Source organism: Hyperolius riggenbachi, chromosome 5 (genome assembly GCF_040937935.1).
Source record: "Hyperolius riggenbachi isolate aHypRig1 chromosome 5, aHypRig1.pri, whole genome shotgun sequence".
NCBI lineage: Eukaryota > Metazoa > Chordata > Amphibia > Anura > Hyperoliidae > Hyperolius > Hyperolius riggenbachi.
In genome coordinates, this window is record NC_090650.1 from 49,623,653 (window position 1) to 49,651,628 (window position 27,976).

The following is a 27,976-nucleotide window of genomic DNA, read 5'->3' on the forward strand; positions in this document are numbered from 1 at the left end:
GTACCAGCAGCCACTGATCCTTAATGGACCAGTGACTGCTGGTATGCAAGGTCTATAGCACAGGAAGTGTGGGAAAATGTAAACCTGTCTAAACACTTCCCATGCTATCCATTGCTAAAATTTAACGTTATACTAGCTATATGAGCTTTAAAATCTATACAAGAACGTGTAGTTACCCGGTGGTGGATCGCTTTCATCTCTGCCACACAGGGCGACTTACGGCTGGTTGCTAGGGTTACAGCTTTTCTCAGGCTCTTCTTTAGATTCTTAAATAACGTCCAGATGGCCCTGGAAATTATATATACTGGAATTAATGACCGCACTATTAATGCAGAGGCGATAAAATATTTATCCGCTAAGAAGACGACAAAGCCAGACCTCGGAGCAAAATGCCCAGCGCGATGGCCACGCTCCAAAATACTTGTATATAAATTATTTTACCATTCAGCGGAGATTAGACAGAACGAGCCTTGGCCTCCGCTCCACGTCTTAATTCCCTCTCCTTATTAATGGTTTCACGTGGACGGCTCCAGCGATGATTTCAGAAGATCGTTTCGGCAATAATTGCTGTCTGGTCCATGCGAAAGGCATTAGCCGCAGAAGTTTTTTTGGCAGGCAAGTGTTAAACACATATGGTGTGGCTTGGAATAGAAACAGATGACTAGCCCAGCCATGGAGTCTCCAAAGTCTACGGCTGCTGCTAAAATGTTTAAGTCTAAATATAGACTTCTCATATCTTTGTCAGAACAAAAAAACATTTTAACACATAAAAGTTGAGAAACTGGATCTCCGGACTGCCATCCGCCAACGCCTGCAACACCTTCTATGCCGGTGTTGTCACTTCCTCATCCTTGTGAGTGGCGATGGCACTTTGTGACAGGGCTGTGGACCGTGATAATCTGCTGACGGAGTATCGACCACGACCTCCCGTTAACACGGTTCATTTCAGGTCTGTCTTATTTCTGAGCTAATGGATCAAAGTTACAGAGAGGAAATATGAAAAGTTACAGTGGGATTCCATTCCAAAAGATAACCAACCCTCTGTGTGAAACCCCAACTAGACACAAAATGGAATAACGCAAACGCTCAAAGTGGTTGTGTTAATTATTTTATATATTATACTTTTCAAGTTCAAAACTCATTTGTGCAACTCTGCTTGCCTGCAGCTGTGCACCTCTAAATAAAGGCAGGCTTAAAGGAAACCTGAAGGGAGAGGGATATGGAGGCTGCCATATTTATTTGCTTTAACCTCCTTAGCGGTAACCCCATGTGTGACACGGGGTAAGCCGCCGGAGGGTGCCGCTCAGGCCCTGCTGGGCCGATTTACCTAATTTTTTTTTTTTTGCTGGACGCAGCTAGCACTTTGCTAGCTGCGCCAGCACACTGATCGCCGCCGGCCTGCGCCCGATCGCCGCTATCCGTTGCGGCGCGCGCCCCCCCCCAGACCCCGTGCGCTGCTTGGCCAATCAGTGCCAGGCAGCGCCGAGGGGTAGATCGGGACTCCCAATGACGTCCCGACGTCGGTGACGTCATCCCGCCCTGTCGCCAGGGCGACGGGGGAAGCTCTCCAGGAAATCCCGTTCTTTGAACGGGATTTCCTGATCGAAGCGGGGGGATGCCGCTGAGCAGCGGCTATCATGTAGCGAGCCCTGGGCTCGCTACATGATTTAAAAAAAAAAAAAAAATTAAAAAAACTGCTGCGCTGCCCCCCGGCGAAATTTTTCATACCGCCAGGGGGGATAAAGTAATACCAGTTGCCTGGCTGTCCTGCTGCTCTTTCTGGCATCAGTAGTATCTGAACCACACACCTGAACTATGCAGCATGTAGCTAATCCAGTAAGACTTCTGTCAGAGTATGTAATCTCCATGCTTGTTCAGGGTCTATGGCTAAATTGAGGCAGATGCACATCAGGACATCCCAGGTATCTGTAGTGTTTAAAAGGAAATAAATATGTTAGCCAACGTAACACGGTAAGTGTAAAAAGGGGTCTTAAAGAAGAACTTAAATGAAAATAACATAATGAGTAAAATTGCTTATTTTTTTCCACAATGCAACGAGGTTCCCAGACAGCAAACCTATCAGGACCATAGTCATGACATCACACTGTCGGAGGGGTTTTATCACAATATCAGCCGTACAGACCTCCCCTGATGATCTATTCGAGAAAAAATAAAGATTTCTCATGGGAAAGGGGGTATCAGCTACTGAATGGGATGAAGTTCAATCCATGGTTAAAAGAAACCCAAGCTGTGAGACCTATGGAAACTGCAATATTTATTTCCTTTTAAACAATCCCAGTTGCCTGGCTATCCTGCTGATCGTTCTGGTCAGTAGGGTCACACACCTGAAACAAGACAACTGACTTGTATGCTTGTTCAGGGTCTATGGTTTAAAGTATTAGGGCATATTCACAGTGGGACGGTGCGTTTAAATGCGAGGTTAAAGTCGCAATGTGTCTGCGTTAAGAGGTAACGCACTGTAAGCAGTGAGTTACCACAACGCAACATTTTCAACACGACACTATGAACAGCCCATAGGATGCTTACCCGGGGCTTTCTCCAGTCCCTGGCAGCCGCTATGTCCCTCGCTGGAGCTCCACCACTGGCTCCCGGTCCCCGACGATGCGCAGGACCTGGAGTTCGTCCTCTACTGCGCCTGCACGAGTGCCGCTTTCAATCACCTCCATGTGGTCCGGGGTGTTCTGTTCCGCCGCAGTAGTTCTGCACAGTACGCTCCGGAGCACTTGGAGGTAATTGACAGTGGTGCTCGCGCAGGCGCAGTGGAGGACTCCTGGCGAGGCATCATCGGGGACCGGGAGCCAGCGGTGGAGAGCTGAGCTGCAGCGAGGGACATAACGGCTGCCAGGGCCTGGAGGAAGCCCCAAGTAAGTAGTACGGGGGATAGCGCTATATGATGGATGACTCCTTTAAGTATCCTATACAATAAGATGCAAGTGTCCCTGCGTCATCAACTGATTGGTTGTGTGTCCCTGGCTATTTTTTACTGAGCATGTGCGCAGCCAGGGCAGTTAGGACACAGGGCAGACCTGACCGTTTGCTGTGTGTGGTTCACAGAGGTTCTCATTGCATTGTGGGAAATAACCGCTTTTTCCAACTTCCAAGCAAGCAGCTCCCTGTGTGCATATACTTCAGACAGTGGTGGGGAACGAGCAAGTGGAACGCGTATGTGCACGCATTGCGGGGGGTAGCGGCTGTGACCTAGCACCCGTTTTTTGGCGTGCCTTTTTACTAGTCATATATAATTTGCTTTATGCAATAGAGGAGGAGAGGTAGGAATGTATGGGATACTGTCTATACACTCTCATATAAAAGATACCCATCTGATTTGGACATTTCTGTGGCGTCCCACGACTGAGGAGGATCCCACCGCTGTCAGAAGTGGTATATATATCGCGGCGGAGCATAGGTTGTTGTCCTCTGTTATCCCGCCACACCAGCCCTCGGTGATGTCAGCTCTCTATAGCCGCGCTCAGACATTTTTCCTCTCATACATCAGGCTTGGACTGGCTCCAAGGTGAAGGTGGTTGTCTTGGAAGAGACTTCAGGCCAGAGTGTGGAATTTTCTATGTGAATGTGGTAATATTTTTCCTCACAGTGCTGGTAATCTTTGAAATGTGAGTCAGTGGCCGCCATAGCATCTTACTAAACAGGTAGTCTGCTTTCTGTCACAAGGAGGCTTTTTAATGTGGAAAGTGAGATGGTGGCAGCTTTCCCTCACAATAGGTGACAAAATGGCTAAAACCGAAATGCAGCTATTTTTACAACTCCGTTATTTTTATTAGGCAGTTATTCTGTGCCAGAAACGCTTGCGGTGCAATGAATTTTTTTATTTAATAGCTCAGATAAAAGTAAGGTATACCAATGGTTCACAAATACAGATGAGTGAATTTTTTTTTTTTGCTGTACTTTAGCAATGCAGTATTATATTTACTATCTGTTACTAATGTAAAATATAGAACGTTACTCGCTATATTTTACTTGTGCAGTTTGCTATCTAACCTTGTTGGCCAGAGTGGCGGAATGTATTGGCTGTGTGCCATGAAGGCGGCCATTTTGTTTTCGTTTCGGCATGCTTACAGGTTTAGTTCAAATTGCATGAGCCTGAAATTGCGCCTAACAAAAGCACTTCCTGTCATTTTTGATTGGCTGAATGCAGCCTGCAGGTAAAGTGAAATTTGCATGCTGGGTTCATTACCATCTCATTGACAATCTCTATCTGTGTGCTGCAGACTGCTGCCAGATCAGAATACACATACTGCAGCCTGAATCCATGGAGAGCTTATTCACATTGCGTTCAGCTTCTGTTAGCCTTCGCGTTGGGGTGTTTTTGTAGCGTTTTTTTTTTCCGATTCCCGGCTCTTGGTTGGGCGTTCTGTTTTTGTGAAAAGCGCTTTTCTAAGCGCTTTTCCTGAGCGTTTTTTTAATTCACTCAGGAAGTAAACTGTTTGACCCGGAAAATAATAAATACAATGTATTTATTCTTTAAAACACAAACGCAATCGCCGCATAAAGCGATTTTGTGAGCGTTTACCGCTCTTTCTATACCTTCTATTATCGCAAAATCGCCCCAAAAATGGTCCAGCCACCGCTTTGCCGAATGCACAACGCACAAACCGCGCTGATATGAACCTTCTCATAGACATTCATCGCACAAATGTTTTGGGGGCAATTTTAAAATTCGCCTACTCTTGAAAAAAAGGCCGGAAACGCCTCTAGTGTGAACGAGCCCTAACGGTGCACTTTGTGAAAAGATCATTCATATCCAAAGAAGAGCTTTCATTTCATCTAACAATCTTCCAAAATCAAAACCGGTTGCAATTGTATCTATGAAAAAAAATCTACCTCACAGATTGACCAGTTCTTTTAGGCTACTTTCACACATGATGCGGTATGATTGTCCTGTAGTCTGCACAATCACACTGCACCATATCCTTTTTCCCACAACCCGCAGCAGGCAGCACCGACAACGTGATTCACGTAGCTCCACCCCCTGCTCAGTGACGTACTTCCTGCTGGACAGGAAGTATGTCACTGAAGTTTAGTTGCTCTGCACCTGGGAGCCCCACATAACGCATTGTCATTGATTTGCATTGCTGCATAATCCGATTGGGCCAACCAGCCTCTCTGTTTTCATACAATCTGAAAAATTTGATCTAAAATAAGATCATCCATTAAAAATTGAACTGGTAATGGTGACCTTTACTGTAAGGAAACACCCCTCTTTCCTAGCTAACTGCATTATACATATATCAGTACCAGCAGTGTGACTAGAATCTGCTGGTCCCCCCAAAAAGTAGCCTGTGTGCATATATTTACAATAATCCCGCCCCCACATGAAGTGGACTGTGCATGCATTAATATCCACACCCTTCCACACCGGAAGTTGCAGCTTACGTGGGCTCTCCACCACGATAGATCAGAGCAGCAGCAGCGGAGTGTGAAACTTGACCTGCTTTCACCGGCAGGGCAGATCCTCCCTTCTCTCTTCGATGCAACTCTGTGCCGTACAGCTGATTTCTTTGTAGCTCCCATCTCTGCATGTCATGTGACATGCATCAGGAGTCGCAAGGAGATAGGCTGCATGGTGCACGGCTACACTGAAGAGTGGAGTGAGTACCTGTCCTGTCACTGGAAGCAGGTAAAGTATTGAGCTCTGCTGCCGGTACTGTCAAGGCCACCACTGGAGTAGGCCCTTAGCCACCGGAGGAGGGGGCGGGGGGGGACTTGTTGCACCCCTGATTTGTATTTTTCACCTCAGAAATGCAGCCCCTTGTTACAACACAAATGTTTTCAGACTTGTTACAATTCAAATAAAAGAATAGTTTTTTTTATTTTAAATAGTAACAATTCAAAATGACGAAGATCTGTTCCGAATTTCTGAGCAGCCAGCATCAGATCGGAACATTCTTGCAATTAAAATTGCGGGAAGAAGATAAGCGGGTTTTGTGTGAATAGGATTCCCGCCGCTGTATTGTCTGGATGTGCGGCTCGTGTTGTACAGGCTGCCACGCGGCGAGGATTCGCATACACACTCACAGGAGGAGCTGCGCCGTGACAAAGGAGCGCCGGTAATAATATCGCCGCAGTTAAACGTGACGGCTTTATTTCACAAAGGGGCCCGTCATTTCTTCTAATCTCTGTAATCTCTGTGCATTATCCAACTTCAACATCTCTGCTGCTATACAACGCTGAAACCATGGAGTCATTTTTTTGGGTAAAAAAAAAAGTAAACATAAAAGCAAAAAGAAAAGTACATATAGCAATGTTTTGTATTACTGCATTATGCATGAAAGCATATATATATATATATAATGTGTGTGTGTGTGTATTTGTTATTTTTTTTTTTTATTATTATGTTTCCATTTGACTTGGGTCACAAGTTTACTTGCCTAAGAAAAGGGAAGTGTCTGGATCCTGTAGAGCACAGGAACTCCAGGCCTGGAGGGCCAGATCCATGCAAGTGTTTAGGATGGACTGAGAAAGAGATATGTGTTCTACCTGATGGACCACACCTTTCCTGATTCAGAACCATCAATTCATTTGAGCTGTGTCAAAAATGTGTGAGGACCTCAGCCTTTTCAGGATCGGTTTGACATTTCTGCTGTAAAGGCTTCCCATGGCCTCTTCCGGTCCACCGTTGCAGAGTGCGGACTCCCTCCCCAAAGGAATCCAACAAGCTCTTGTCGGATTCCAAACTCGCAACCACGCCCCTCTCTGAGCACAAGTGCAGCCGTGCTGCGCCTGTGCAAGCACGGGTGTGCTAGTTCAGCAAGCCGGAGCCGATTGTGTATGAGCAGCTCCGGTCTACTGCACAGGCCTGTGTAGAGATGGCCCTGCTTAGGAGAACTCATGGAGACGCATTTGATCAGTTGATAGATTTGTAAGGTTCTGATTTGCTGTGATGACTTCCTGATTTAACACATGATCAGGACCAGCAAATCAGAGCCTTACAAATCTATCAGCTGATCAAACTGATCACATGCTTCTCCATGAGTTCTCCTAAGCAGGGCCATCCCTAGCCTGTGGTTCATCTCGGGTTCTCTTAAAGGTTGTTTAGAACAACCCAAACAGCTGGATGTTTGTGGTCGTAGCCAAAAACCTTCAAATGTTCAAAAAGAAAGCTGTGTAAGACTACCGGTAAATGATGCCCAGTCTATTGCCATCAATGCTTTATTTAACTAGGAATAAAGGTTTTACTTAGACACAGCCTGGCTGAGACTGCTGTAGTTTGCAGGGCCATTATGTGCTCCATGTCAGGTCTCAGACACGCCCCTTGTATGCTTATAGTGTTGAGCAGAGAGTGATGATGTCACCTTATCAGCCCTCCCCAAACTTTCTGGACAGACTCTCTCAATACAGATTGTGTTTAAAGTGGATCTCCAACCTAATTTAAAAATCTAGCAGGTGTCCTGTAAAAGAAATGTATAGTTACCTGTGCTGTCTAGTCCCGCGAAGACGTCCCAAAGACCCCAGTCATCCAGCTTGGCCAACTGCGTGGCCCCACCTCCCCTCTCTTCCTGGAGGAAACCGCCAAGATATTACTGTAGTTTCCATTTTAGCATTTGGAGATAAGGAAATATATACATTTAAAGAATGGGAATAAAGTTTAGCGTAAGTTACTCAAATTTTTCAATAGAAAAATACATATATTTACTGTATATAGATCTGCACCTCAGTCCTGAAAGAGGGACAAATGAGGAAGAAAGAGGGACAGCGGGATTGGCTTCTTAAAGAGGGACTGTCTCTCTGGAAAAGGGACAGCTGGGAGTTATGATACCTTGTTTATTTATACAGACATTTGCAGGGACCTGAGACTAAGTTTACTATATCCAGAGGTGTACTATATCACAGATGACTATAACAAGATTCTACTGTATAGGTCGCTACACTGTGTCTCTTTGAAAGGTATATCTGACTTTACCTTGAGCAGCAGTGGTGCATTATGAATAACTGGGTACCTATAGAACCGTAGGCCTCGAGAACAAACTTATAAATATCTAATCTACTATTCACAAAGTAGATAATTTTATTGTCCCAACTTGGCATTATGCCGTGTGCATTGCTGGGATTACATGCTGGTGACATCAGTGTTTGTTGATTCTGGTACAGACCTTTGTACCCTCCAGCTTTGGTTGTCCAGAGACATATTTATGTCTCTGGACAACCTGCGTAATATATTGGCGCTTTATAAATACAACAAATAAATAAATAATAAATGTCTGTTGAATTTCTAAAAGAATAAAGAAGAAACATCTTTTTTAAAACAGAGTTCCTATAAGCCAGTGTCTAAATGCTTAAAACAAGCATGGTACTGGTGTGTTACACAAAGCTCATACCTGAATGGTTTAACTGCAATGGTGAGCAGAGCTCCAGAAACTGGACTATATTACACACCCAGCATACACTGCAGGCAAAGAGAGGGAGGGGGAATTAGTGATTAAGCTGCACCAGTGGGCAGAGCTCCAGAAACTGGACTATATTACACACCCTGCATCACTATAGACCAAGGGGGGGTGTTAGCTTCAGTGATAATTAGTGCACAAATTATGACCTAATAGACTTCCCCACGGCGGTGACGTACCCCCTTGGGGAAGACCTACCTCTAACCTAGAAATAAAAACATAATTCCTCGTGCTGCTATTCATAAATGGTATACACATTTCATAAGACAAGCAAAACAGACAAATGATAAGCGCTCAAGGATGCACCTGAATTGTAGGTCATCAGCGGCAATGCAGAGCCCCCTAGGGCTGAATACATTCCTCTAATGCAAAACAGATGCAAAATTATGTGCTAAACTCTAATCTAAAAATTTGAGAGTAAATTTAAAACAGTGAAGGCAGCTAGCCACTAGTATACTTACATTTAAATTTGCACAGTGGGAGACATGGCAGCGCTTTCAAACAAACCTCATACCTGAATGGTTTATCTGCAATGGTGAGCAGAGCTCCAGAAACTGGACTATATTACACACCCAGCATACACTGCAGGCAAAGAGAGGGAGGGGGAATTAGTGATTAAGCTGCACCAGTGGGCAGAGCTCCAGAAACTGGACTATATTACACACACTGCTCACCATTGCAGTTAAACCATTCAGGTATGAGGTTTGTTTGAAAGCGCTGCCATGTCTCCCACTGTGCAAAATTAACCACTTCCCAACTAAGGGGTTTTACCCCCTGACCACCAGAGCAATTTTCACCTTTCAGCGCTCCTTCCATTCATTCGTCTATAATTTTATCATTACTTGTCGCAATGAAATGAACTATATCTTGTTTTTTTCGCCACCAATTAGGCTTTCTTTAGGTGGGACATTATGCCAAGAATTATTTTATTCTAAATGTGTTTTAATGGGAAAATAGGAAAAAATGTGGGAAAAAAATTATTATTTTTCAGTTTTTTCGGCCTTCATAGTTTTTAAATAATGCATGCTACTGTAATTAAAACCCATTAAATGTATATGCCTATTTATCCCGGTTATAAAACCGTTTAAATTATCCCTATCACAATGTTTGCCGCCAATATTTTAGTTGGAAATAAAGGTGCATTTTTTTCAGTTTTGCGTCCATCCCTAATTACAAGCCCATAGTTTATAAAGTAACACTGTTATACCCTCTTGACATAAATATTTAAAAAGTTCAGTCCCTAAGGTAACTATTTATGTATTTTTTTTAAATTGTAAATTTTTTTTTTTTTTTTTAATTACAAAAAAAAAAATTGGGGAGTGTGGGAGGTAAGGAGTTAATTTTTTGTGTAAAACAAGTTTATTTGTGTGTAAAAAATGGTTAGGGTGTAGTTTTACTATTTGGCCACAAGATGGCAACATTACCAATTTGTTTCATGCGACCTGCAAGCGTCCTTCCGGACACTTGCAGGAAGTAGAAAGAGGCTGGGACTTTGTTATTTTTTCACAATGATCGCGCTGCTCAGCCGAGCGGCAGCAGATCATTGCGGGGCTTAGATCAACGAACGGGAATGGATTTTCCCGTTCGTTGATCTCTGGGCGAGCGGGCGGCGGCGTATTTACTAGCGGCGGGCGGCGTGTTTACGAGCGGGAGCGCGGACAGCGGCGGGAGTGCGCAAAGTACGGATTTCTCCGTCCCTGGGGGTGAAAGGATGGAAAAAGGGGCGGAGAAATCCGTACGCGTGGGGGTAAAGTGGTTAAATGTAAGTATACTAGTGGCTAGCTGCCTTCACTGTTTTAAATTCACTCTCAAATTTTTAGATTAGAGTTTAGCACATCATTTTGCATCTGTTTTGCATTAGAGGCATGTATTCAGCCCTAGGGGGCTCTGCATTGCCGTTGATGCCTTACAATTCAGGTGCATCCTTGAGCGCTTATCATTTGTCTGTTTTGCTTGTGTTACACAAAGACACAGGTGAATCCTGACTGAAATATTGCTTCCCTCTCAGAGACATGGAGAGGAAGTTAAAGGGAACCTAAACTGAGAAGGATATGGCTTTTTCCTTTTAAAATAATACCAGTTGCCTGACTCTCCTGCTGATCCTCTGCCTCTAATACTTTTAGCCACAGCCCCTCAACAAGCATGCAGATCAGGTGCTCTGACTGAAGTCAGACTGGATTAGCTGCATGCTTGTTTCAAGTGTGTGATTCAGCCACTACTGCATCCATAGACATCTACAGGATCTACAGGACTGACAAGCAACTGGTATTGTTTAAAAGGAAAAATCCATATCCCTCAGTTAAGGTTCCCTTTAGGCCCTCTCAATGCATTCTTATGCTGGGCATACACGGGTCGATCCGGCGGCCGATTAGCCGCCGGATCGACTCCCGCTGCGTCCGTGCACCCGAATTGATTCCCGCTCGTCCCCGCCGGCGCTTATCTTCCGCTCGATTCGCCACTATTGTTTGCCCGTGGGTATCGAGCGCGGAATCGATCCCCGCGGTGATCGGACACGTCGGATATTATCAATCAAGCCATCAGCGGCTCGATTGATAAGGGGGCATCGAGCCGTGTATGCCCTGCATTAGGGCTGAGATCCACTAGGGCATTTTTGGCAGCGGTTTGAGATTACCGGCAATTCTCAATAACGCTTTGCCAATGTATTTAAATGAGATTGAACCCACTAGTGTGATTGCAATTAGGGGTAATCACAATCGCAGGACATGCAGCGTTTTGATGCTAAGTATTGAAGCGCTGAAAAATCACTTTGAAAAGGGTTTTTGCAGCGTTCTAGGGGGCTGAGCAATACGAATTTTAAATAAACTTTATTATACTCACCAGGTATCTGGATGTCCGCCTTCCGTTCACAGCCCTGTCCCCTAAAGAAAGAGGTCACAGGAGCTACTCTGATTGTTCCTAGAGAAGCAACTATGACCTATTCCTTTAGGAGGCGGGGCTACGGACAGAAGCCGGAAATCCAGACACCTGGTGAGTATAATAAAGTACATTTAAAAAACAAACAAACTTTGAATCGTTAATCGGCACCGCTGTACAGGCCAACGGATTTTGAATGCTATGAACAGATTGTGCAGTTAAGCTTTCATACTACATGTAAGTGAAAAAAATCAGGCAATCAACATTGGATGTGTGTGTGCACCATTACATAGCTTCTACACAGATAACAACAAGCAGTAGCCATTACTTTCTGCCCCAGACTGGGAAATCTATTCTGTCTGTAGCAGGACTTCAACAGTTTAACACGTAGGTCAGCTTTAGATATAAGTAATGACTTGTACATTTTAACTGACTGGAGGCACCTAATAAAACAGATCCCAAGTCTTAACCTTCCCGGCTTTCTAGCATTTCCCAGTCAATGTAAAGAATGGCAGGCCCTGAAACCCATCCTAACCTTTACAAGTACATGCTAAATTTGGCACAAGGTCTTGCGTTCACATAGTGCTGTAGAGCTGCTCAGCAGGTCTTGTAGAGTCTCCTCAGTTGTTGTATGGCTACAGATAGACAGACACCGGGGAGAATGGACAGATTCAGCTCTTTCTATCGGAAGGTAGGAGTATGCTATATATATTCTCTTTAATAGATTGGATGTTACATTTGATACAGATATCAAATGTATTGAAGCTATGGTGGGAATGACCAAGATTACAATGGAGCTATTGATTTCATGTTGGACTTGTCCGTTCTTTGACCGATTAATCTGGCGTTTAGGCAGATGGGAGCAGTTTGTGAGCAGCGTTTTCATAGTTGTGTTCTACATCTGGGAGTATAGGGTTAGCAGCTGGAACAGTTAAGGTGACCATACACCAGACGATGGATGGGAAGATCGACCAAGAGCCAGATCTCTCTCTGATCGGAGAGAGATCTGTTGCCTGCCCATACACCGCAGGCCGATTCCCGATTGGTTTCAGCATGAAATCTCTCGGGAATCGGCCTTGTGATTCTGCATCCGCCGCCTTGTCGTCCCCGCCGATGTCCCCACTAGTGTAAAACGTGCCCCATGCAGTATACTTTACCTGTTGCTACCCGCCGCTGGTTCCTTGCTCCGTCCACAACGTGGACAGGTGTGACATCACATGCGGGGCCACATATATGTGGGATATGTGGACAGAGCACAGAACATGGAGGCAGTGGGGGACATCGACAGGTAAAGTTCACTGCACGAGGCCCCAGGAGGAACACTTTACACTAAGGCAGTGATCTGCAAACTTGGCTCTCCAGCTGTTAAGGAACTGTAAGTCCCACAATGCATTTGTCTTGAATCATGACTGTGGCTGTCCCGCAATGCATTGTGGGACTTGTAGTTCCTTAACAGCGGGAGAGACAAGTTTGCAGGTCACTGCACTAGGGGCACAGCAGCAGGGTTCCATCGTGCTCGTCGCTCATCTCGACATCGCATACCATTACCGCTGTGCACCCGATCGCGCATGTCAGCCCCACATCTTTCAGCATGAACGATTGATGCATGCAACCAATATTGTCCCGAAATTGGTCACATCGTTGATCAGGCATGCTATTGGCGGCACCGATTTTCCTCTAATCCGATTATACTAATCAAATCGGATGGCCGATTGGCCCCGAATGACGGAAGTGACAGGACTCGGTACCAAAGCTGCAGGCAGCAGAGGACAGCGATGTGGGAGTGATCCGAGCAGATGGGGCTGGAGGAAGCCCCAGCTATGTATAAAACGTTTTATTTTGTTCAGCTCTGAGTCCCTTTAAGGGCCTTTTTCCACTAGCCTGTGATTTGCGATTTGATTCTAATCGCAAAACGCAAGGTACATTAAACTAATGGAAACTGCAGCAGCAATTTCCATTAGTGCGATCCGATTGCGATGCGATTTTGGTCAAAGCGCAATCGTCGTCCTGCCGCGTTTTGTATGCGATTGAGCTGGACTATAATGAGTATAGTAGCTCAATCGCAATCGCATGGTGGAAATTGAAACGCGATTGCGATTGGGATCGCAATCGCGATCGCATTTCATAGTGGAAAAGAGTTCAGGTACACTTTAATTCAGTAACCGAATCCTGATTGGTTGTTGGAAGGAGCTGCTCCTTTGCTCTGTGGCTGACTGACCCTCTGACGGGGGACTGGACGATGACCATCTTTAAAATCAGCTGAATCCTCTTCATAAAGACCCTCAGACGTGGCTTCTGTACACAGTGCTGTTGTCTGTGCGCAGCAATGGCCTGTGGGTACTTTGCGGGTATTTTGTGCCCTGGGGCACGCTCTAGAGCTCAGAATATAACACAGGCATTCCTCCTTTGTGATTCTTCTGCTGTGTGGTTTTGGTTTGCCCTGAGCCAAGCAAAACCACGCTGGAAACTGGTTATTTTCTGATTCCCGGAGTTGCAGCCTGTGGTTAATGTCACACTAACAATGTTAGCGGTTAAATCAGTAGGAGAGAAGACAACGAGATGAAGCAATATCCTCCTCAGAGAGTGAAAAAAGATCCTCTTCACTGCATCAAAAATCTTCAACAGATACAATTCTTTAAAGAGGAACTCCAATGAAAATAATGTAATAAAAAAGTGCTTCATTTTTACAATAATTATGTATAAATGATTTAGTCAGTGTTTTGCCCATTGTAAAATCTTTTAAATCCCTGATTTACATTCTGACATTTATTACATGGTGACATTTTTACTGTTGGCAGGTGATGTAGCTGCTGCATGCTTTTTTTGGCAGTTGGAAACAGCTGTAAACAGCGATTTCCCACAATGCAACAAGGTTCACAGACAGGAAACTGCCAGGAGTACCACGGTCCTCAGAGTTTCTTGTGGGAGGGGTTTCACCACAATATCAGTCATACAGCGCTCCCTGATGGTCTGTTTGTGAAAAGGAATAGATTTCTCATATAAAAGGGGGTATCAGCTACTGATTGGGATAAAGGTCAATTATTGGTCGCAGTTTCTCTTTAAAGAGTAACTGTTGGGCATAAAATCAAAAATTAATTCTTTATTTTTCTGGTAAACAAGTAATAAGGATGCTAACCAGGTAATCCAAAAGTTAAAATCACTTACTTTTCTTGATGATAAATTATCATTCCCCAGTTTACATGAATCTTATTTGGTACACAGAAAATTTGGTACACAAAAGAGAAGTTGCAGGGCATGCTGGGTTGTCTTTTTTTGCTTCTCTACTTCCCCTCAGACTTAACTAATGCAGCCCGATTGGCTGAAGCCTCTTTCCCTCCTGTTTTCCCCTCCCACACCTCTGTTACTCTCTGATTGGCCAAAATTTCTCAGGCTGAAACAATGCACTTTCTATAGTGAAGGGTGGGCAAATCAGGCAGAGGAGACTAAGGGTGGATATTACATCACGACTGGCTTCAAAATAGCCACAGTAAATATGGAAACTGTCTAGAATAGGATTCTCTACTTTTCCTTTTTAAAATTCACAGGAATTATAACGTGGACAGTGCAATACATCTGTTATGTAAGTAGAGCAAGTATTTATCTACTATTATATTTTTTTTCCCCTGAGATAGTATGGCTGACAGCTCCTCTTTAAAAAATTGTACTTATACTTAAAGAAGAACTCTAACCCCAGATTGAACTTCATCCCAATCAGTAGCTGATACCCCCTTTCTATGAGACATCTTTACCTTTTCTCCAATAGTGGATTAGTGGCTGGTATTGTTGTGAAACCACTTCCACAGTATGATGTCAGGGCTATGGCCCTGACCATTTCCTGTCTGTGAACCTCATTGCGTTGTGGGAACTAACAGCTTTTTCCAACTGCCAAGCAAGCAGTATCTTCCTTTGTGCGTATATATATATATATATATATATATATATATAATATATATAATGGCGGTTGGTACTATCTTGTTCTTTTCTTGTCCGCCAGCATTATAGATTATGATGTGTAGATCAAATAACATGAACAAATTAATGGGTGAATATGAATAATTTCTTGATCTACCTTCTTTTTTTATGACTCTTTGCAATGTAATATACCTGTTTTGTCAGTTATGTATTATACCTGTTTGTATGATATCGCACCACCCTGGTGTGTACTGTATAGCATAATAATACTGATAGTGAATTAGCTACAGTGTATACTGAACACGGTTTGAAAAAAAAAATTTCCCACTGTTTCAAAAACATTTCCTCACTTCTCCCTTGTTGATTTTTTCTCTGTACTCCTTATTATTCATGTACGGATCATTATCAGTATTTATAAGTAACATATTGGGGAAAAATTGAGCACGTGTGCAGTACATATTCAAAAGTTACATTCAGTCAGAAAATTGATAATTCTCAAATGGAAGATTGTATGGTATGTTGCCACCCTAAAGTGTACCCGAGGCGATATGTGACATAAAATAAATGTGTATGTACAGTCCAAAACATTAATAACCAGGCTGTCTTACTTGTTTTATTTTTCTGCCTGAAAGAGTTAATGTCTAGGCATGAAAGTTACAGCTTCTGTCTTTTTGGCACCTTGTGGGGACTATAGTAGACCTCACTGATAAGAAAATTACTCCCACAAAAGTTTTCCTGGCAGAATACAACTTCTGAGGGCAGGGAGAGGTAAAATACATGAACTATTGACCTTTTTCTAACTCTGGGATGCTTAATAGGCTGCCACTGATTAGAGACAGTAAAACATTCAAACTACCGGTACTTTGTAAATGTTTTAATATAAGAGAAAGCCCTGGGATACTTAAAGTAATTTTTAGGAGTAGGATGATAAATATAATTGTTTATCTCATCCGTTTATTCTCGTCTTGAGTTCACTTTAAAGAGACACTGAAGCAAAAAATAATTATGATATAATGATTTGTATGTGTAGTACAGCTAAGAAATAAAACATTAGGAGCAGAGACATAAATTTAATATTGTTTGTTGTTATCTATGCAAAAGTGCCATTGAGCTCCACAACTTTCAAAGTCGCAAAGAGCTGTCTTCTGAAGCTTGTTATCTCAACTGTCAGTCACTGTATTTTCTTTTTCTCTGCAGAGAACAGTTCAATAGTTCACTGGCCTGCTCTGTAAAATCATTTAGAATGCCGAGTAGTATGTAAACTGCAAATATTAGAGAATGACGCAATGTTATATAAAAAAAAAAAACTATATAACTGAAAATAAAAATATGAGAATATTTTTTTTGCTACTAATGTTCTAGTAATAATCCGTACTATTATTATTATTTTTATTATTATTTAGTATTTATATAGCGCCAACATATTACGCAGCGCTGTACAGTGTATATATATATATCTTGTCACTAACTGTCCCTCAAAGGAGCTCACAATCTAATCCCTACCATCGCCATATGTCTATATTATGTAGTGAACGTACTGTAGTCTAGGGCCAATTTTTAGGGGGAGCCAATTAACTTATCCGTATGTTTTTGGTATGTGGGAGGAAACCGGAGTGTCCGGAGGAAACCCACGCAGACACAGAGAGAACATACAAACTCTTTGCAGATAGTGCCCTGGCTGGGATTCGAACCAGGGACCCAGCGCTGCAAGGCGAGAGAGCTAACCACTACGCCACCGTGCTGCCCACGTACTACACAACCAATTCATTATATCATAATTTTTTTTCCGCTTCAGTATCTCTTAAAGATGTAGAGGGAAATTGGGTTGAGGTGTGACTTTGCTGTTTGTCAGGGTGGCTTCTTTATTTGATTCTTAGCCATACCACGGCTGTTTTTTTAACTCCTTGTTACAGGTTGCTGCACGCTGCTGCTTCTGCATCATTTCCTTAATGAATACGCTCGATAGTGCATTAGTCACTACTTCTTAAATAAAAGGCTCGCTCTCTGCAGACCGGAGGAAGGATTCACTTGAAAGTGTTGCTTTATTTTAATGGAGCATGGCGGGAGGTGCGCATTAGTCATGTCCGTCTGCACGACACAGGCTGTGACTGCAGCCCAGCGCCAAATAAAACGCCGGCTCTAATTCACTCCCCTCGCTTTCTCCGAGAGTCACCGGCAGTAAACATTCCGTAGATTCCACATGATCAGAATCGCTTTCATCAACATGTGATATTTTGCTTCTGTCATATTAGGCTAAAAATAAATCGCTGCGACCATGATTAGAGGCGGACATGCTTAATGCGCTGAGATCAGCCAAGCGACAGCGTCTGTGTAACAGTTCTACAGTGACTAATGAAATCTGAAGTTGTATGTGATTATACTGTATCTAGAGAACTGTAATGTACATGGGGTGATTTAGGAAGACACGTCAATAGTCACAGAGGCTGCTGTGAAGCCCTGGAGGGTAAAGGGGGGTGGAATATGCTGTGATTATGTGGTAAGAGGGATTATACGGAGGCTGCCATATTCTTTCCTTTTTTAAACTAAGAAAGGTTCCTTCTGAAGGAAGTGATCGATTGTTCCCATACACAGGTCGATTAGAGCACTTTCTCTCTTCAGATACAACCATTCAATCCAACATTCTGATCAACAAGATTCTGTATTCCATTCTACCATTGGATCGTTTTATGTTGATTTTCTCCACATGGTGTAGTTTTCTGTACAATTCGATTGTAAGAGTACTATTGAAAATATTTTACCGTCAATGGGCAACTTTATAGTTCACTTGACTTCTGCTGTTCTACAGCATATAATATTATCGCTTAAAATTCTCCTTTAAACATTAAGACAAATGGGGAGATAAAAAAAAAAACAGGCAAAAATGGCAGCACCCATATTTGGTTCCCTTTAACAGAGTTCTGACAAATGCCACTCTTACTTGTGACATGGTCATTTCAAAAGCAGAGGGGTCCCATTCCAATCATACCTTGTTACCACAGCTGTCCTCCGAGTAAGGTCATAGGCCATCTGTCAATCTGAAAACTACACATTGCCCTCATTCCTTATTCACTAAAATGGGTAGCTGTCAAAGAACTGTCTGTTTGGATTTGTATCTTCTCTCAATGTTTCCTCTCAGTGTGTATCTTCTCTCAATGTTTCCTCTCAGTGTGTATCTTCTCTCCATGTTTCCTCTCAGTGTGTGTCTTCTCTCCATGTTTCCTCTCAGTGTGTATCTGCTCTCCATGTTTCCTCTCAGTGTGTGTCTTCTCTCCATGTTTCCTCTCAGTGTGTATCTTCTCTCCATGTTTCCTCTCAGTGTGTGTCTTCTCTCCATGTTTCCTCTTAGTGTGTATCTTCTCTCCATGTTTCCTCTCGGTGTGTGTCTTCTGTCCATGTTTCCTTTCAGTGTGTGTCTTCTCTCCATGTTTCCTCTCAGTGTGTGTCTTCTCTCCATGTTTCCTCTCAGTGTGTATCTGCTCTCCATGTTTCCTCTCAGTGTGTGTCTTCTCTCCATGTTTCCTCTCAGTGTGTATCTTCTCTCCATGTTTCCTCTCAGTGTGTGTCTTCTCTCCATGTTTCCTCTTAGTGTGTATCTTCTCTCCATGTTTCCTCTCGGTGTGTGTCTTCTGTCCATGTTTCCTTTCAGTGTGTGTCTTCTCTCCATGTTTCCTCTCAGTGTGTGTCTTCTCTCCATGTTTCCTCTTAGTGTGTGTCTTCTCTCCATGTTTCCTCTCAGTGTGTATCCTCTCTCCGTGTTTCCTCTCAGTGTGTGTCTTCTCTCCATGTTTCCTCTCGGTGTGTGTCTTCTCTCCGTGTTTCCTCTCAGTGTGTGTCTTCTCTCCGTGTTTCCTCTCAGTGTGTATCTTCTCTCCATGTTTCCTCTCAGTGTGTGTCTTCTCTCCATGTTTCCTCTCAGTGTGTGTCTTCTCTCCGTGTTTCCTCTCAGTGTGTGTCTTCTCTCCGTGTTTCTTCTCTCAGTGTTTCCTCTCAGTGTGTGTCTTCTCTCCATGTTTCCTCTCGGTTTGTGTCTTCTCTCCATGTTTCCTCTCGGTGTGTATGTTCCCTACATGTTTTCTGTTGTGTCTTAACGATGCCCGGGTTTCCTTCCATATTCTAAAAACACCAGGGCACCCACAATGCTCAAAAGAATCGTACAGCCACGATGCTCCCCTCCCAGGTGTAATAAATCCCCAATGCCCCAGTGTAGGTGGTGCAGGCTTTAGTGTGGCAGTATGGCAGGCATTTACTGTGGCAGTTGTGTGCAGGGCTGTGGAGTCGGTACAAGAATCATCCGACTCCAACTGTGACTCCTCAGTTTATGAAACCACCGACTCCGACTCCAGTAACCCAAAATAGCTCAGACTCAGACTCTACAACTCCATAGTCTAATACTTACCAGGGCTATGGATTTGGTACAAAAATCATCCAACTCCGACTCCTCAGTTTATGAAACCACAGACTTCAACTCCAGGTACCCAAACTCCTCAACTCCGCCTCCACAGCTCTGGGTGTGCGCGTGCGCAGCTGCGTTCATGCTGTGCATAGTTGCAAGTGTGAACTAGCATATAGAATGCTGGTATAACTGACCTCTCCCACAACTGGCCCTAGGGCAGGATATGGACATTATGAGTCCATAATAGGCATGTGAGCTGTGCTGTTTTTCATGTAGCGCATCTATGAAAAATGTGTCAGTGCTACATAACAATGTTATTACTACTCTTATTTCAGGATATGGTAAATGTAAGCAATGACGTCAAGAGCCCTAGTGCAAATTTTTACATGGCCCCTAGTACTGTATTACATGATAGAAAACACCTAAACCTACATTAATTTCCAGAAACAGCCCGCATGAGAGAGGTGAGCGAGCAATTTGTTAATGGTTATCAGTATGGTGGCTGGATGGTGTAATGGTTAAGGGCTCTGCCTCTGACGCAGGAGACCTGGGTTCGAATCTCGGCTCTGCCTGTTCAGTAAGCCAGCACCTATTCAGTAGGAGACCTTAGGCAAGTCTCCCTAACACTGCTACTGCCTATAGAGCGCGCCCTAGTGGCTGCAGCTCTTTGAGTCCGCCAGGAGAAAAGCGCAATATAAATGTTATTTGTCTTGTCAGTATTGAAACCAAACATAGAGGTGACTATTATCACTATAGCACTAATAAACTGGTAATGCAGTTGCAACTGATGCATCATATCGAAAGCTTGATTTTTTTAATCTATTGAAGTAGCCAATGAATGGTATCATCCTGAAAATTGATTGAATTTGTTTCATTTTTCTTTCCTACAGATGCAAAGGGATATTGCATACTCTGTTCGAGAGGGCCCAGCAGTCCACAGACCTGGGTCAGCAACATACCCCTCTCATGGAGGCCCATTGTCGCCACCGCCAACTCCTGTGCCGCACTCCATGCCACCATCCCCGTCAAGGATACCTTATGGCGGAGGAAGGCCACTGTCTGGGCAGGGAAACCCCCCAATGCAAAGGGAAAGGATATCCAGCTTACCAGCCTCCCGATCCATATCTCCCAGCCCCAGCGCCATCTTAGAAAGGAGGGATGTGAAACCAGATGAGGATATGGGCAACAAAAACGTCCAGCTGATCCGGAATGATAGCATGTACGCGGAACCTTACATGTACCATGAAGGCCGGATGAGTGTGGCGTCATCTCACGGTGGACACCCAGTGGACATGCCCGATCACTACCTTGCTTTCCACAGAGGAGCAATGAGATCTTCTAGCACTTACTCAAACTCTTCTATGCAAATGGAGATGATGGAACAGTCAGTTTACCGACAAAAGTCTCGGAAGCATGCGGAAAGCCACTTGCCGACGCTTGGCTCAAAAACGCCGCCGGCCTCTCCCCACAGGGTGACGGATATAAGGATGATGGAGATGCATGGCCATGGTGCCCATGTGCCTCCGCACGGGATACAGAGTGAGAGGTCCTCTCCAATCCGACAGTCATTTAAAAAAGAGCAAGGCCCTGGAGTTTTTGTGGAGGCCAAAGTTCGGAACACTGGTGGGATACTGGGAATGGCCGATATTGTCTCATCTCCCACTGAAAAGCAAGTATTTAGTGGATATGGCGTTCCTCCAGGGCCACAGAATGATTACACCCGGTAAGTGAGTATGCAAACGTTTTTGCGCTTGATCTGTAACCTCTGGTATATATGGAGAGATTCTTGGGTTAGTGTGTTAATCCGAGTTCCTTGGTTGTCTTAATAATGGTGAAGGTCTTTTGAGAAAGACCTTATGGCCAATTAATGTATTAAGAAAACTGAGGCAGAAGGTGGAACTGAAATAGTTGCTCTGGGCAGCTGCACCAAATTTTTAGTGAGGTGCTTTGTAATTAGAATGTGGGCTGTAGCAGTCACAGGCGGCACACACATTTGCCTTCAATAAATCCAGGGCAGCTTGCATTTCTAAAAATAAATTCTCTGTGCAGGTGCTGCATGTGACTACCTTTCAGCATTGCTCACAATGGGCCAGATGCAATAAACTGCGTAATGTTGCAGTGATGCTGCATAATGTTGCAGTTACTACCGCTGATGGAGCACTGCTTGTTAAAGTAAGTCTGAAGCCAAACTGTAAAAAAAAAAAAAAAAAAATCTAAGGAGAGGGAAGGCTCTGGGTCCTATAAAGCCTTACCATTCCTCTTACGGTCTGCTTCTTCCAGCACTGGCTTCTCCGTTCAAATCCACCACCACGGGAGGCTTTGGAAGTCTTCGGGGCCAAATGCTCCTGAAGATGGGCAGCTCTGTACTGCGCAAGTGTTCGAGAGAGCATGCTCGCACATGCCCAGTACTGAACGGCACATCTTCAGGAGCACTTGGGCTCCTGAAGACATCCGAAGGCTTGAGCAATGGCAGACAGTAGTCTCCGACTGGAACGCAGGGACCATGAGAGGAGCGGGAAGGCTCTATAGGTCCCAGAGCCTTCCCTCTTTTTACAGTTTGGCTTCAGACTTCTTTTAACCCATTAGCCCAGTAACACCTGTGGCACTTGCGGGTTAACAGGCGGTGCTTCACTGGGGGTAATAATGGTAAAATTTCAGTGCACTCCCTGCGCATGCCAACTTTACGAAGTGTACTGCATCTGGACCTTTATTCTGATATGGCCAGGGTGAAGGTAAAGAACTTTTGCCCCCTTCACAAAAAAGCCAGTTCAGAATATGGTTTACATTGTTGTTCACTTTTTCCCTTTTTGGATTACTTGAATATATCAACCTCCCAATCTCTTTAACATGCTGGGAAATGTGGGGGTAATAGAAGGTCATTGAGATTGGAATTTTTCCCCATTTGCATGCAAATTTAATGCATATGGTATTCACCTCTGAATTGAGCCCATTTGGTGCACTTCCAGAAGATTTTGATGCAGAGCTGCATACGATTTGCATGTAAATTGGAAAGATTAGCACAATACTGACCATCTTTATTGGTGAGAAATGAAAGCATTGATCTTTGCCAGAGATGAGCAAAAAATTTGGTTAGTGTGTAAACCCTTGTAGTAAGCAGAAATGTACATGGCATATTATATTATGGAACTGAGCATCTATCAACTGGCAGATGGTAAATGAATCAGCTGCTGGTTATTTGATTAGCAGTTACAAAATCCCATTATTAGTATTGCTTTTATGCAGCAGAATCATGTGATCATGTTTGATCAGATGACAGATTTGTTAGGCTCTGATTGGCTGTGATCACTTCCCATATGAGACTCCACAGGAAACAGAAGTGACTAATAGATGCGACCAGCAAATCGGGGCTTTACAAATCGATCATGTGATCGAACTGATCACATGCTTCTCCAGAAAAAAACCTCGGCGTCTGTCTGGGTTGGCCCCTCAAATTCTGATTCCTGTCAAACTGGAATATGTTTATTAACCAAATATTTTCCTCATCACTGCTGCTTGTCATGAAATGCAAACAAGGAGCCACTTTGTGTGCTGAGGTAATACTTGTGAAAACACAGGCCGGGAGTTCACAGCAAGCTGTGACATCATGAGGTATGTGACAACAGCAGTCTTTATACCCCAGTCATGTCTCACCCTGCTGGCTACATATACTAAAGGGAGATTCTCCTTTCATTATTAAATCGATAAACAGACATTGGTACTGTTCTAGTCTTTTTGCCATTTAACATTATTTAAAGCAAAACTGAAGTGAATTTAAAATAAAAAATCAGATACTCACCGAGGGAAGGCTCTGGGGCCTATAGAACCTTCCCTTTCCTCTCACGGTCCCCTTGTTGCAGCGTCACCCCCGTTAGAGGTAATCGGCCCATCCATCAAATACTGCTCTTTGAGGCTTCCGGAGCACGAGGCCGCTCTGTACTGAGCATACGTGTGCGCGCGCTCATGCAATACGGAGACGCCTGTCTTCATGAGCACTTGGGCTTCCGAATCCTCCCCCGGTGGCAGATTTGAACAGGGGTAACAGTGCTTGAATGAGGGAAGCGTGAGAGAAAGGGGAGGGCTCTATAGGACCCAGAGCCTTCCCTCTCCTTAGGTTTCGATTTATTTATTTTCAATCCACTTTAGGTTTGCTTTAAGTATACCTGAACTGAAACAAAAGTTTCAAATTAAATATATAATGGGATAAATGACTTACCGTACTTTACAAATTATTCCTGCTGCACCTTCCCATCAGGGTCTCTCCCGTTCTCTATGCTGGTCAATTTTAATATCTCTAACCTTGGCAACAGTACTCTCTGTGTTCTCTTAGGAGTACTGTTGCTATGAGACTGTCCAGAAGCTCCCAGGGTAGGAGCAATTGTTGCTTATTTTCACCAACTTTACCAAACCATTGACTGGCTGCAAACGTGAACAGTCCTACCTGCCAGTTTCTTTTACACCCTGTAATGAATGTATTTTATATACAAATAAAAACTGTGCCTTCAAGCTGAAATAATAATGTTTTCCATTTACCTGTATGATATATAGGGCCTGATGCACGGCAATTTTACCGTTACTACCGCGGGAAAGCACCGCACCACTCAGTGCGCACATCACCTTTACCGCAGTATACTGCATCAGGCCCATAGAGCTGAACTGAGCGTTTTCTCCATAAATGTATAATTTCCCTTTAACTTGAGGACACAGAAGGACTGCTTTAGATTTGTGTCAGATGTTTCCAGTTGTTACTGTGTTAGGAAGTGCATGAACTATACAAGTCCTAATTGTTCACTAACTTAACTGCATGTGTATTATGATATTTTATAGACTTTGTGGCTGTGCTGCCTCCATTGCCATAACCAGTGATGGTGGGGGAAAAAAACACTATTTCTTTTATTTCCCAGAATGCCGAGGTTGGCTTGCTGCTGCTTCTTCTGCTTCTCCCATCTCCAGAGCTTTTCCTTCAAGTTTATAATGTCTCTTCCTTGATTGTCTGTGTGTATGTTTTATGGTGATAGCCTGTGTTATACTGTGATAATCATAATGTGCCAACGGACAGAAAATAGACCATTTTATCCAGCTATACTGTAGATAGCCATTTCATTGAACTTTGTCAAGAGAAATGACTGGTTAAACAATGCTGCCAATACAGAGGATACAGCTAGCCAGTGTGACGCCATCTGCTGGCTCATGAGGTTCTGGACAGTGATAATTACTGAATGGTAGAGGCGAGGCTTTCCCTATAGAAGGGGCGGGGTCTCGTTCACGTCAAGAAGGAGATGATGCTTTCTTATAAAAGATGTGTTTGGAGTGCAGAAGCTAACAAGGTTCACAGAAATGAATCACCACTGTTTGAAGGCATCACAATAGCTAGTTTGGCATCATTTTGACATGGTAACGTTAATGTATACCAGACCCAAGGAATAGCTCCCCCCTAAGGGGCAGGAAAGAAGAGCGAATGGGAACGTGATAGGAGGAAACATCCTGGCAAGCCTGCCTCTTCCTGTCTGAAAATTTGACTTTACCCAAAAATCATCATCCTCATTACACACACTGGGGGGCGGGACAAGGTGAGAACCAAACAATCCACAGAGGTATGTGGATCCAGCATAAACACCTCTGTACTTACCTTAGGTAGCTTTGCCGTGGTTTGGGTGTCCTTTAAGTGGCCTGTTTATAAACAATTAGAAGTTTGATTACAGATCATTCCTTTAAAGAGAATTTGTACTCTAAAATTCTTACAATAAAAAACATACCATTCTATTCATTATGTTCTCCTGGGCCCCTCTGTGCTGTTTCTGCCACTCCCTGCTGCAATCATGGCTTGTAATTGCCCGTTTTAGGCAGTGTTTACAAACAAAAGACATGGCTGCTAACCAGCTAGTGATAGGCTGAGAGGTGCTCAGCCTGTGACTCACACAGAGCCTGCAGGGGGCGTGGAGAGGGTGTGTATAGCTTCTATCCTATCACAAGCAGAGCAGCACATTCCTGCCCGAGTGCCTGAGCCCGACAAAGCCGTCAGAGGAAAGAAGATCAGATTATATAACAGAGATAATACAGCCACTGTGCAACTAGGAAAGGCTGCAGTAAGACAGAGCACATTAGAACAGGTATAGGAACTTATAGGATAGAAGAAATAAGGCTGAACATTTTGTTACAGAGTCTCTTTAACCACCCTGGCGTTCTGATAAGATCGCCAGGGCGGCTGCGGGAGGGTTTTTTTTAAATAAAAAAAAAACTATTCCATGCAGCCAACTGAAAGTTGGCTGCATGAAAGCCCACTAGATGGGGCTCCGGATGCGTTCTTCTGATCGCCTCCGGCGGCCAGACGTAACACGGAAGGCCGCAATGAGCGGCCTTCCGTGTTTCGCTTACCTCGTCGCCATGGCGACAAGCGGAGTGACGTCATGGACGTCAGCCGACGTCCTGACGTCAGCCGCCTCTGATCCAGCCCTTAGCGCTGGCTGGAACTGTTTGTTCCGGCTACGCTGGGCTTGGGCGGCTGGGGGGACCCTTTTCGCCGCTGCACGCGGCGGATCGCTGCGCTGCGGCGGCGATCAGGTAGCACACGCGGCTGGCAAAGTGCCGGCTGCGTGTGCTGCTTTTTATTTCATTAAAATCGGCCCAGCAGGGCCTGAGCGGCAGCCTCCGGCGGTTTTGGACGAGCTGAGCTCGTCCAGACCGCTCAGGTGGTTAAGATCACCATATTTATAAAGCGCCAATTTTTTCTTCTATGTTTTTTATGTTACTGATCGATGGTTTGCTCGCCTACCGCAATAACCCTGTGGTTCTCCGCAGTTCCATTTGGAAAATGTTTTTTCAAAAAAAGGGCACCATTGTCTTTTATTACCTCTGCCATTTTTCAAAGTGACTTTTTTTGCTAAAGTGGTGAACTGGTGTTTGTAAAGGGTAAAAAAACCCACTAAAGTCAGCAGTTTTCTCCGTTTTCTAACTGATAAAACTTGAGATACATCATAAAGGGGTTATTAGTCAAACGTTTAGACAAAATGGATGTGGTAATTGTTGCCCGCTACAAATGGTTAATCCCTTAACAGCAGTAGTAGGAGGTGATCTGTGCTGACAGGGAAAGACTGGCTGGCAACCCTCCCAGCATGTCCCTCGATACCTCCTGTAGGTAATGATGATATAGGAGGAGGAGTCTGGACAACTTTCTCTACAGTAAAATTGCAATGTCATCTCAATGGAAAATGGATGTACAGGGCTCAGCCAGCCAGGTATTTTAAATATGTTTATTGTATAAATGACAAATATGCCTTAACCGAAACTGCACATTAAAGGGAACCTGAAATGAAACAAATAGTAAAAATTACCTCAGTAGAGGGAAGAGAGAAAAATAATTCCAAAAAGGTAGCCAGAGAAATATGTAACCAAAATGAAAAAGTTCTATGCAGAAATGCCCTAACAGCTAAAGTACAACCTTTATTAATTTACGGTAATTAAAATCTGGCTCACGACTACAAATGAATACAAGGAGACTCTCACGGCAATAGATGAACTGCACAGAACAAACAGAACACTATATATACCATACTATGGTCATTGGCTTACTTTAAACTTAGCCTGTGTTTATAGTACTACAGTACGGTGTAACGTTTTAGCCACAAAACCTGATTGTCCTAATGGGAAGCAGAGTCAGCTGCTACATTAACAAAAAGTAGTAGTGCTCATTTAAAACATGTTCCACACCTAACCTGTTTCACCCCAACATGAGGGGCTTTGTCAGGGTAAAGTGACAGTGCATGTGGAAAAGTGCATAGATCAAAAATCCAAACTATCACACAGATAAATAGTCTAGCCCAAGACAGAGCTGGTTTGCTATTGAGGACCTGCTCTTTTTCAGAGAGAGGATCCTACCTTCAGGCCTTTCTCTTCCTCTGAACTCCACCCTTGTTAGGCCATCACACACATTTGGTGGATGGATGTAGTGACTCCAACCCTTAGTAACGAACATCCCCGTTTCAGAAACTTTCCACCCAGGCTCCCCGGATCCTCCTGGTGCCCACCACTCCACTGGGACCCTCGGAACTTATTCAACAACAGCTTGTCCAATATGTTCCAGTAGCCGTTCTCCCGCCATACTTAGACTTGGCGAGAGTACTGTTGCTATGGAGAGGGGAGGTTGGCAGGGCACACAAAGAAACGCCTTTTAGCAGACAGGGTAAGGAAAGGGACAATGTTCTTGTTTGTCGCTTTCATTTTAAGACCTGTACACACACATTGTGAATGGTCTCCACAGTTCCATCTAGTGTGTGTAAAGCTCCATACTCGCCACCTGACCTGACGGGTCCAGCGATGTCCCCTTGCCGACGGACATAAGCGACGCCTCTTCCTGCCGGCAGGGGAAGTGCAAGGTCAC

At 44.0% G+C, this 27,976-nt stretch overlaps 1 protein-coding gene and 1 long non-coding RNA gene across 23 annotated transcripts in view; one reads left to right on the plus strand and one right to left on the minus strand.

The window, feature by feature from the left end:
• Positions 1-27,976, plus strand: part of KIAA1217 (KIAA1217 ortholog) — a 798,974-nt gene that overhangs the window by 642,049 nt on the left and 128,949 nt on the right. For all 22 annotated transcript variants that reach the window (XM_068235624.1, XM_068235630.1, XM_068235626.1 and 19 more), the window contains one exon: positions 20,493-21,325. In XM_068235624.1, coding sequence (XP_068091725.1) covers positions 20,493-21,325 — 833 coding nt within the window. The remainder of the gene's footprint in view (positions 1-20,492; positions 21,326-27,976) is intronic.
• Positions 187-27,925, minus strand: LOC137518181 (uncharacterized). Its single transcript, XR_011020753.1, has 3 exons — positions 27,898-27,925; positions 25,229-25,269; positions 187-288 (listed from the first exon to the last, which is right to left on the minus strand). It is a non-coding gene; the product is annotated as an uncharacterized lncRNA (long non-coding RNA).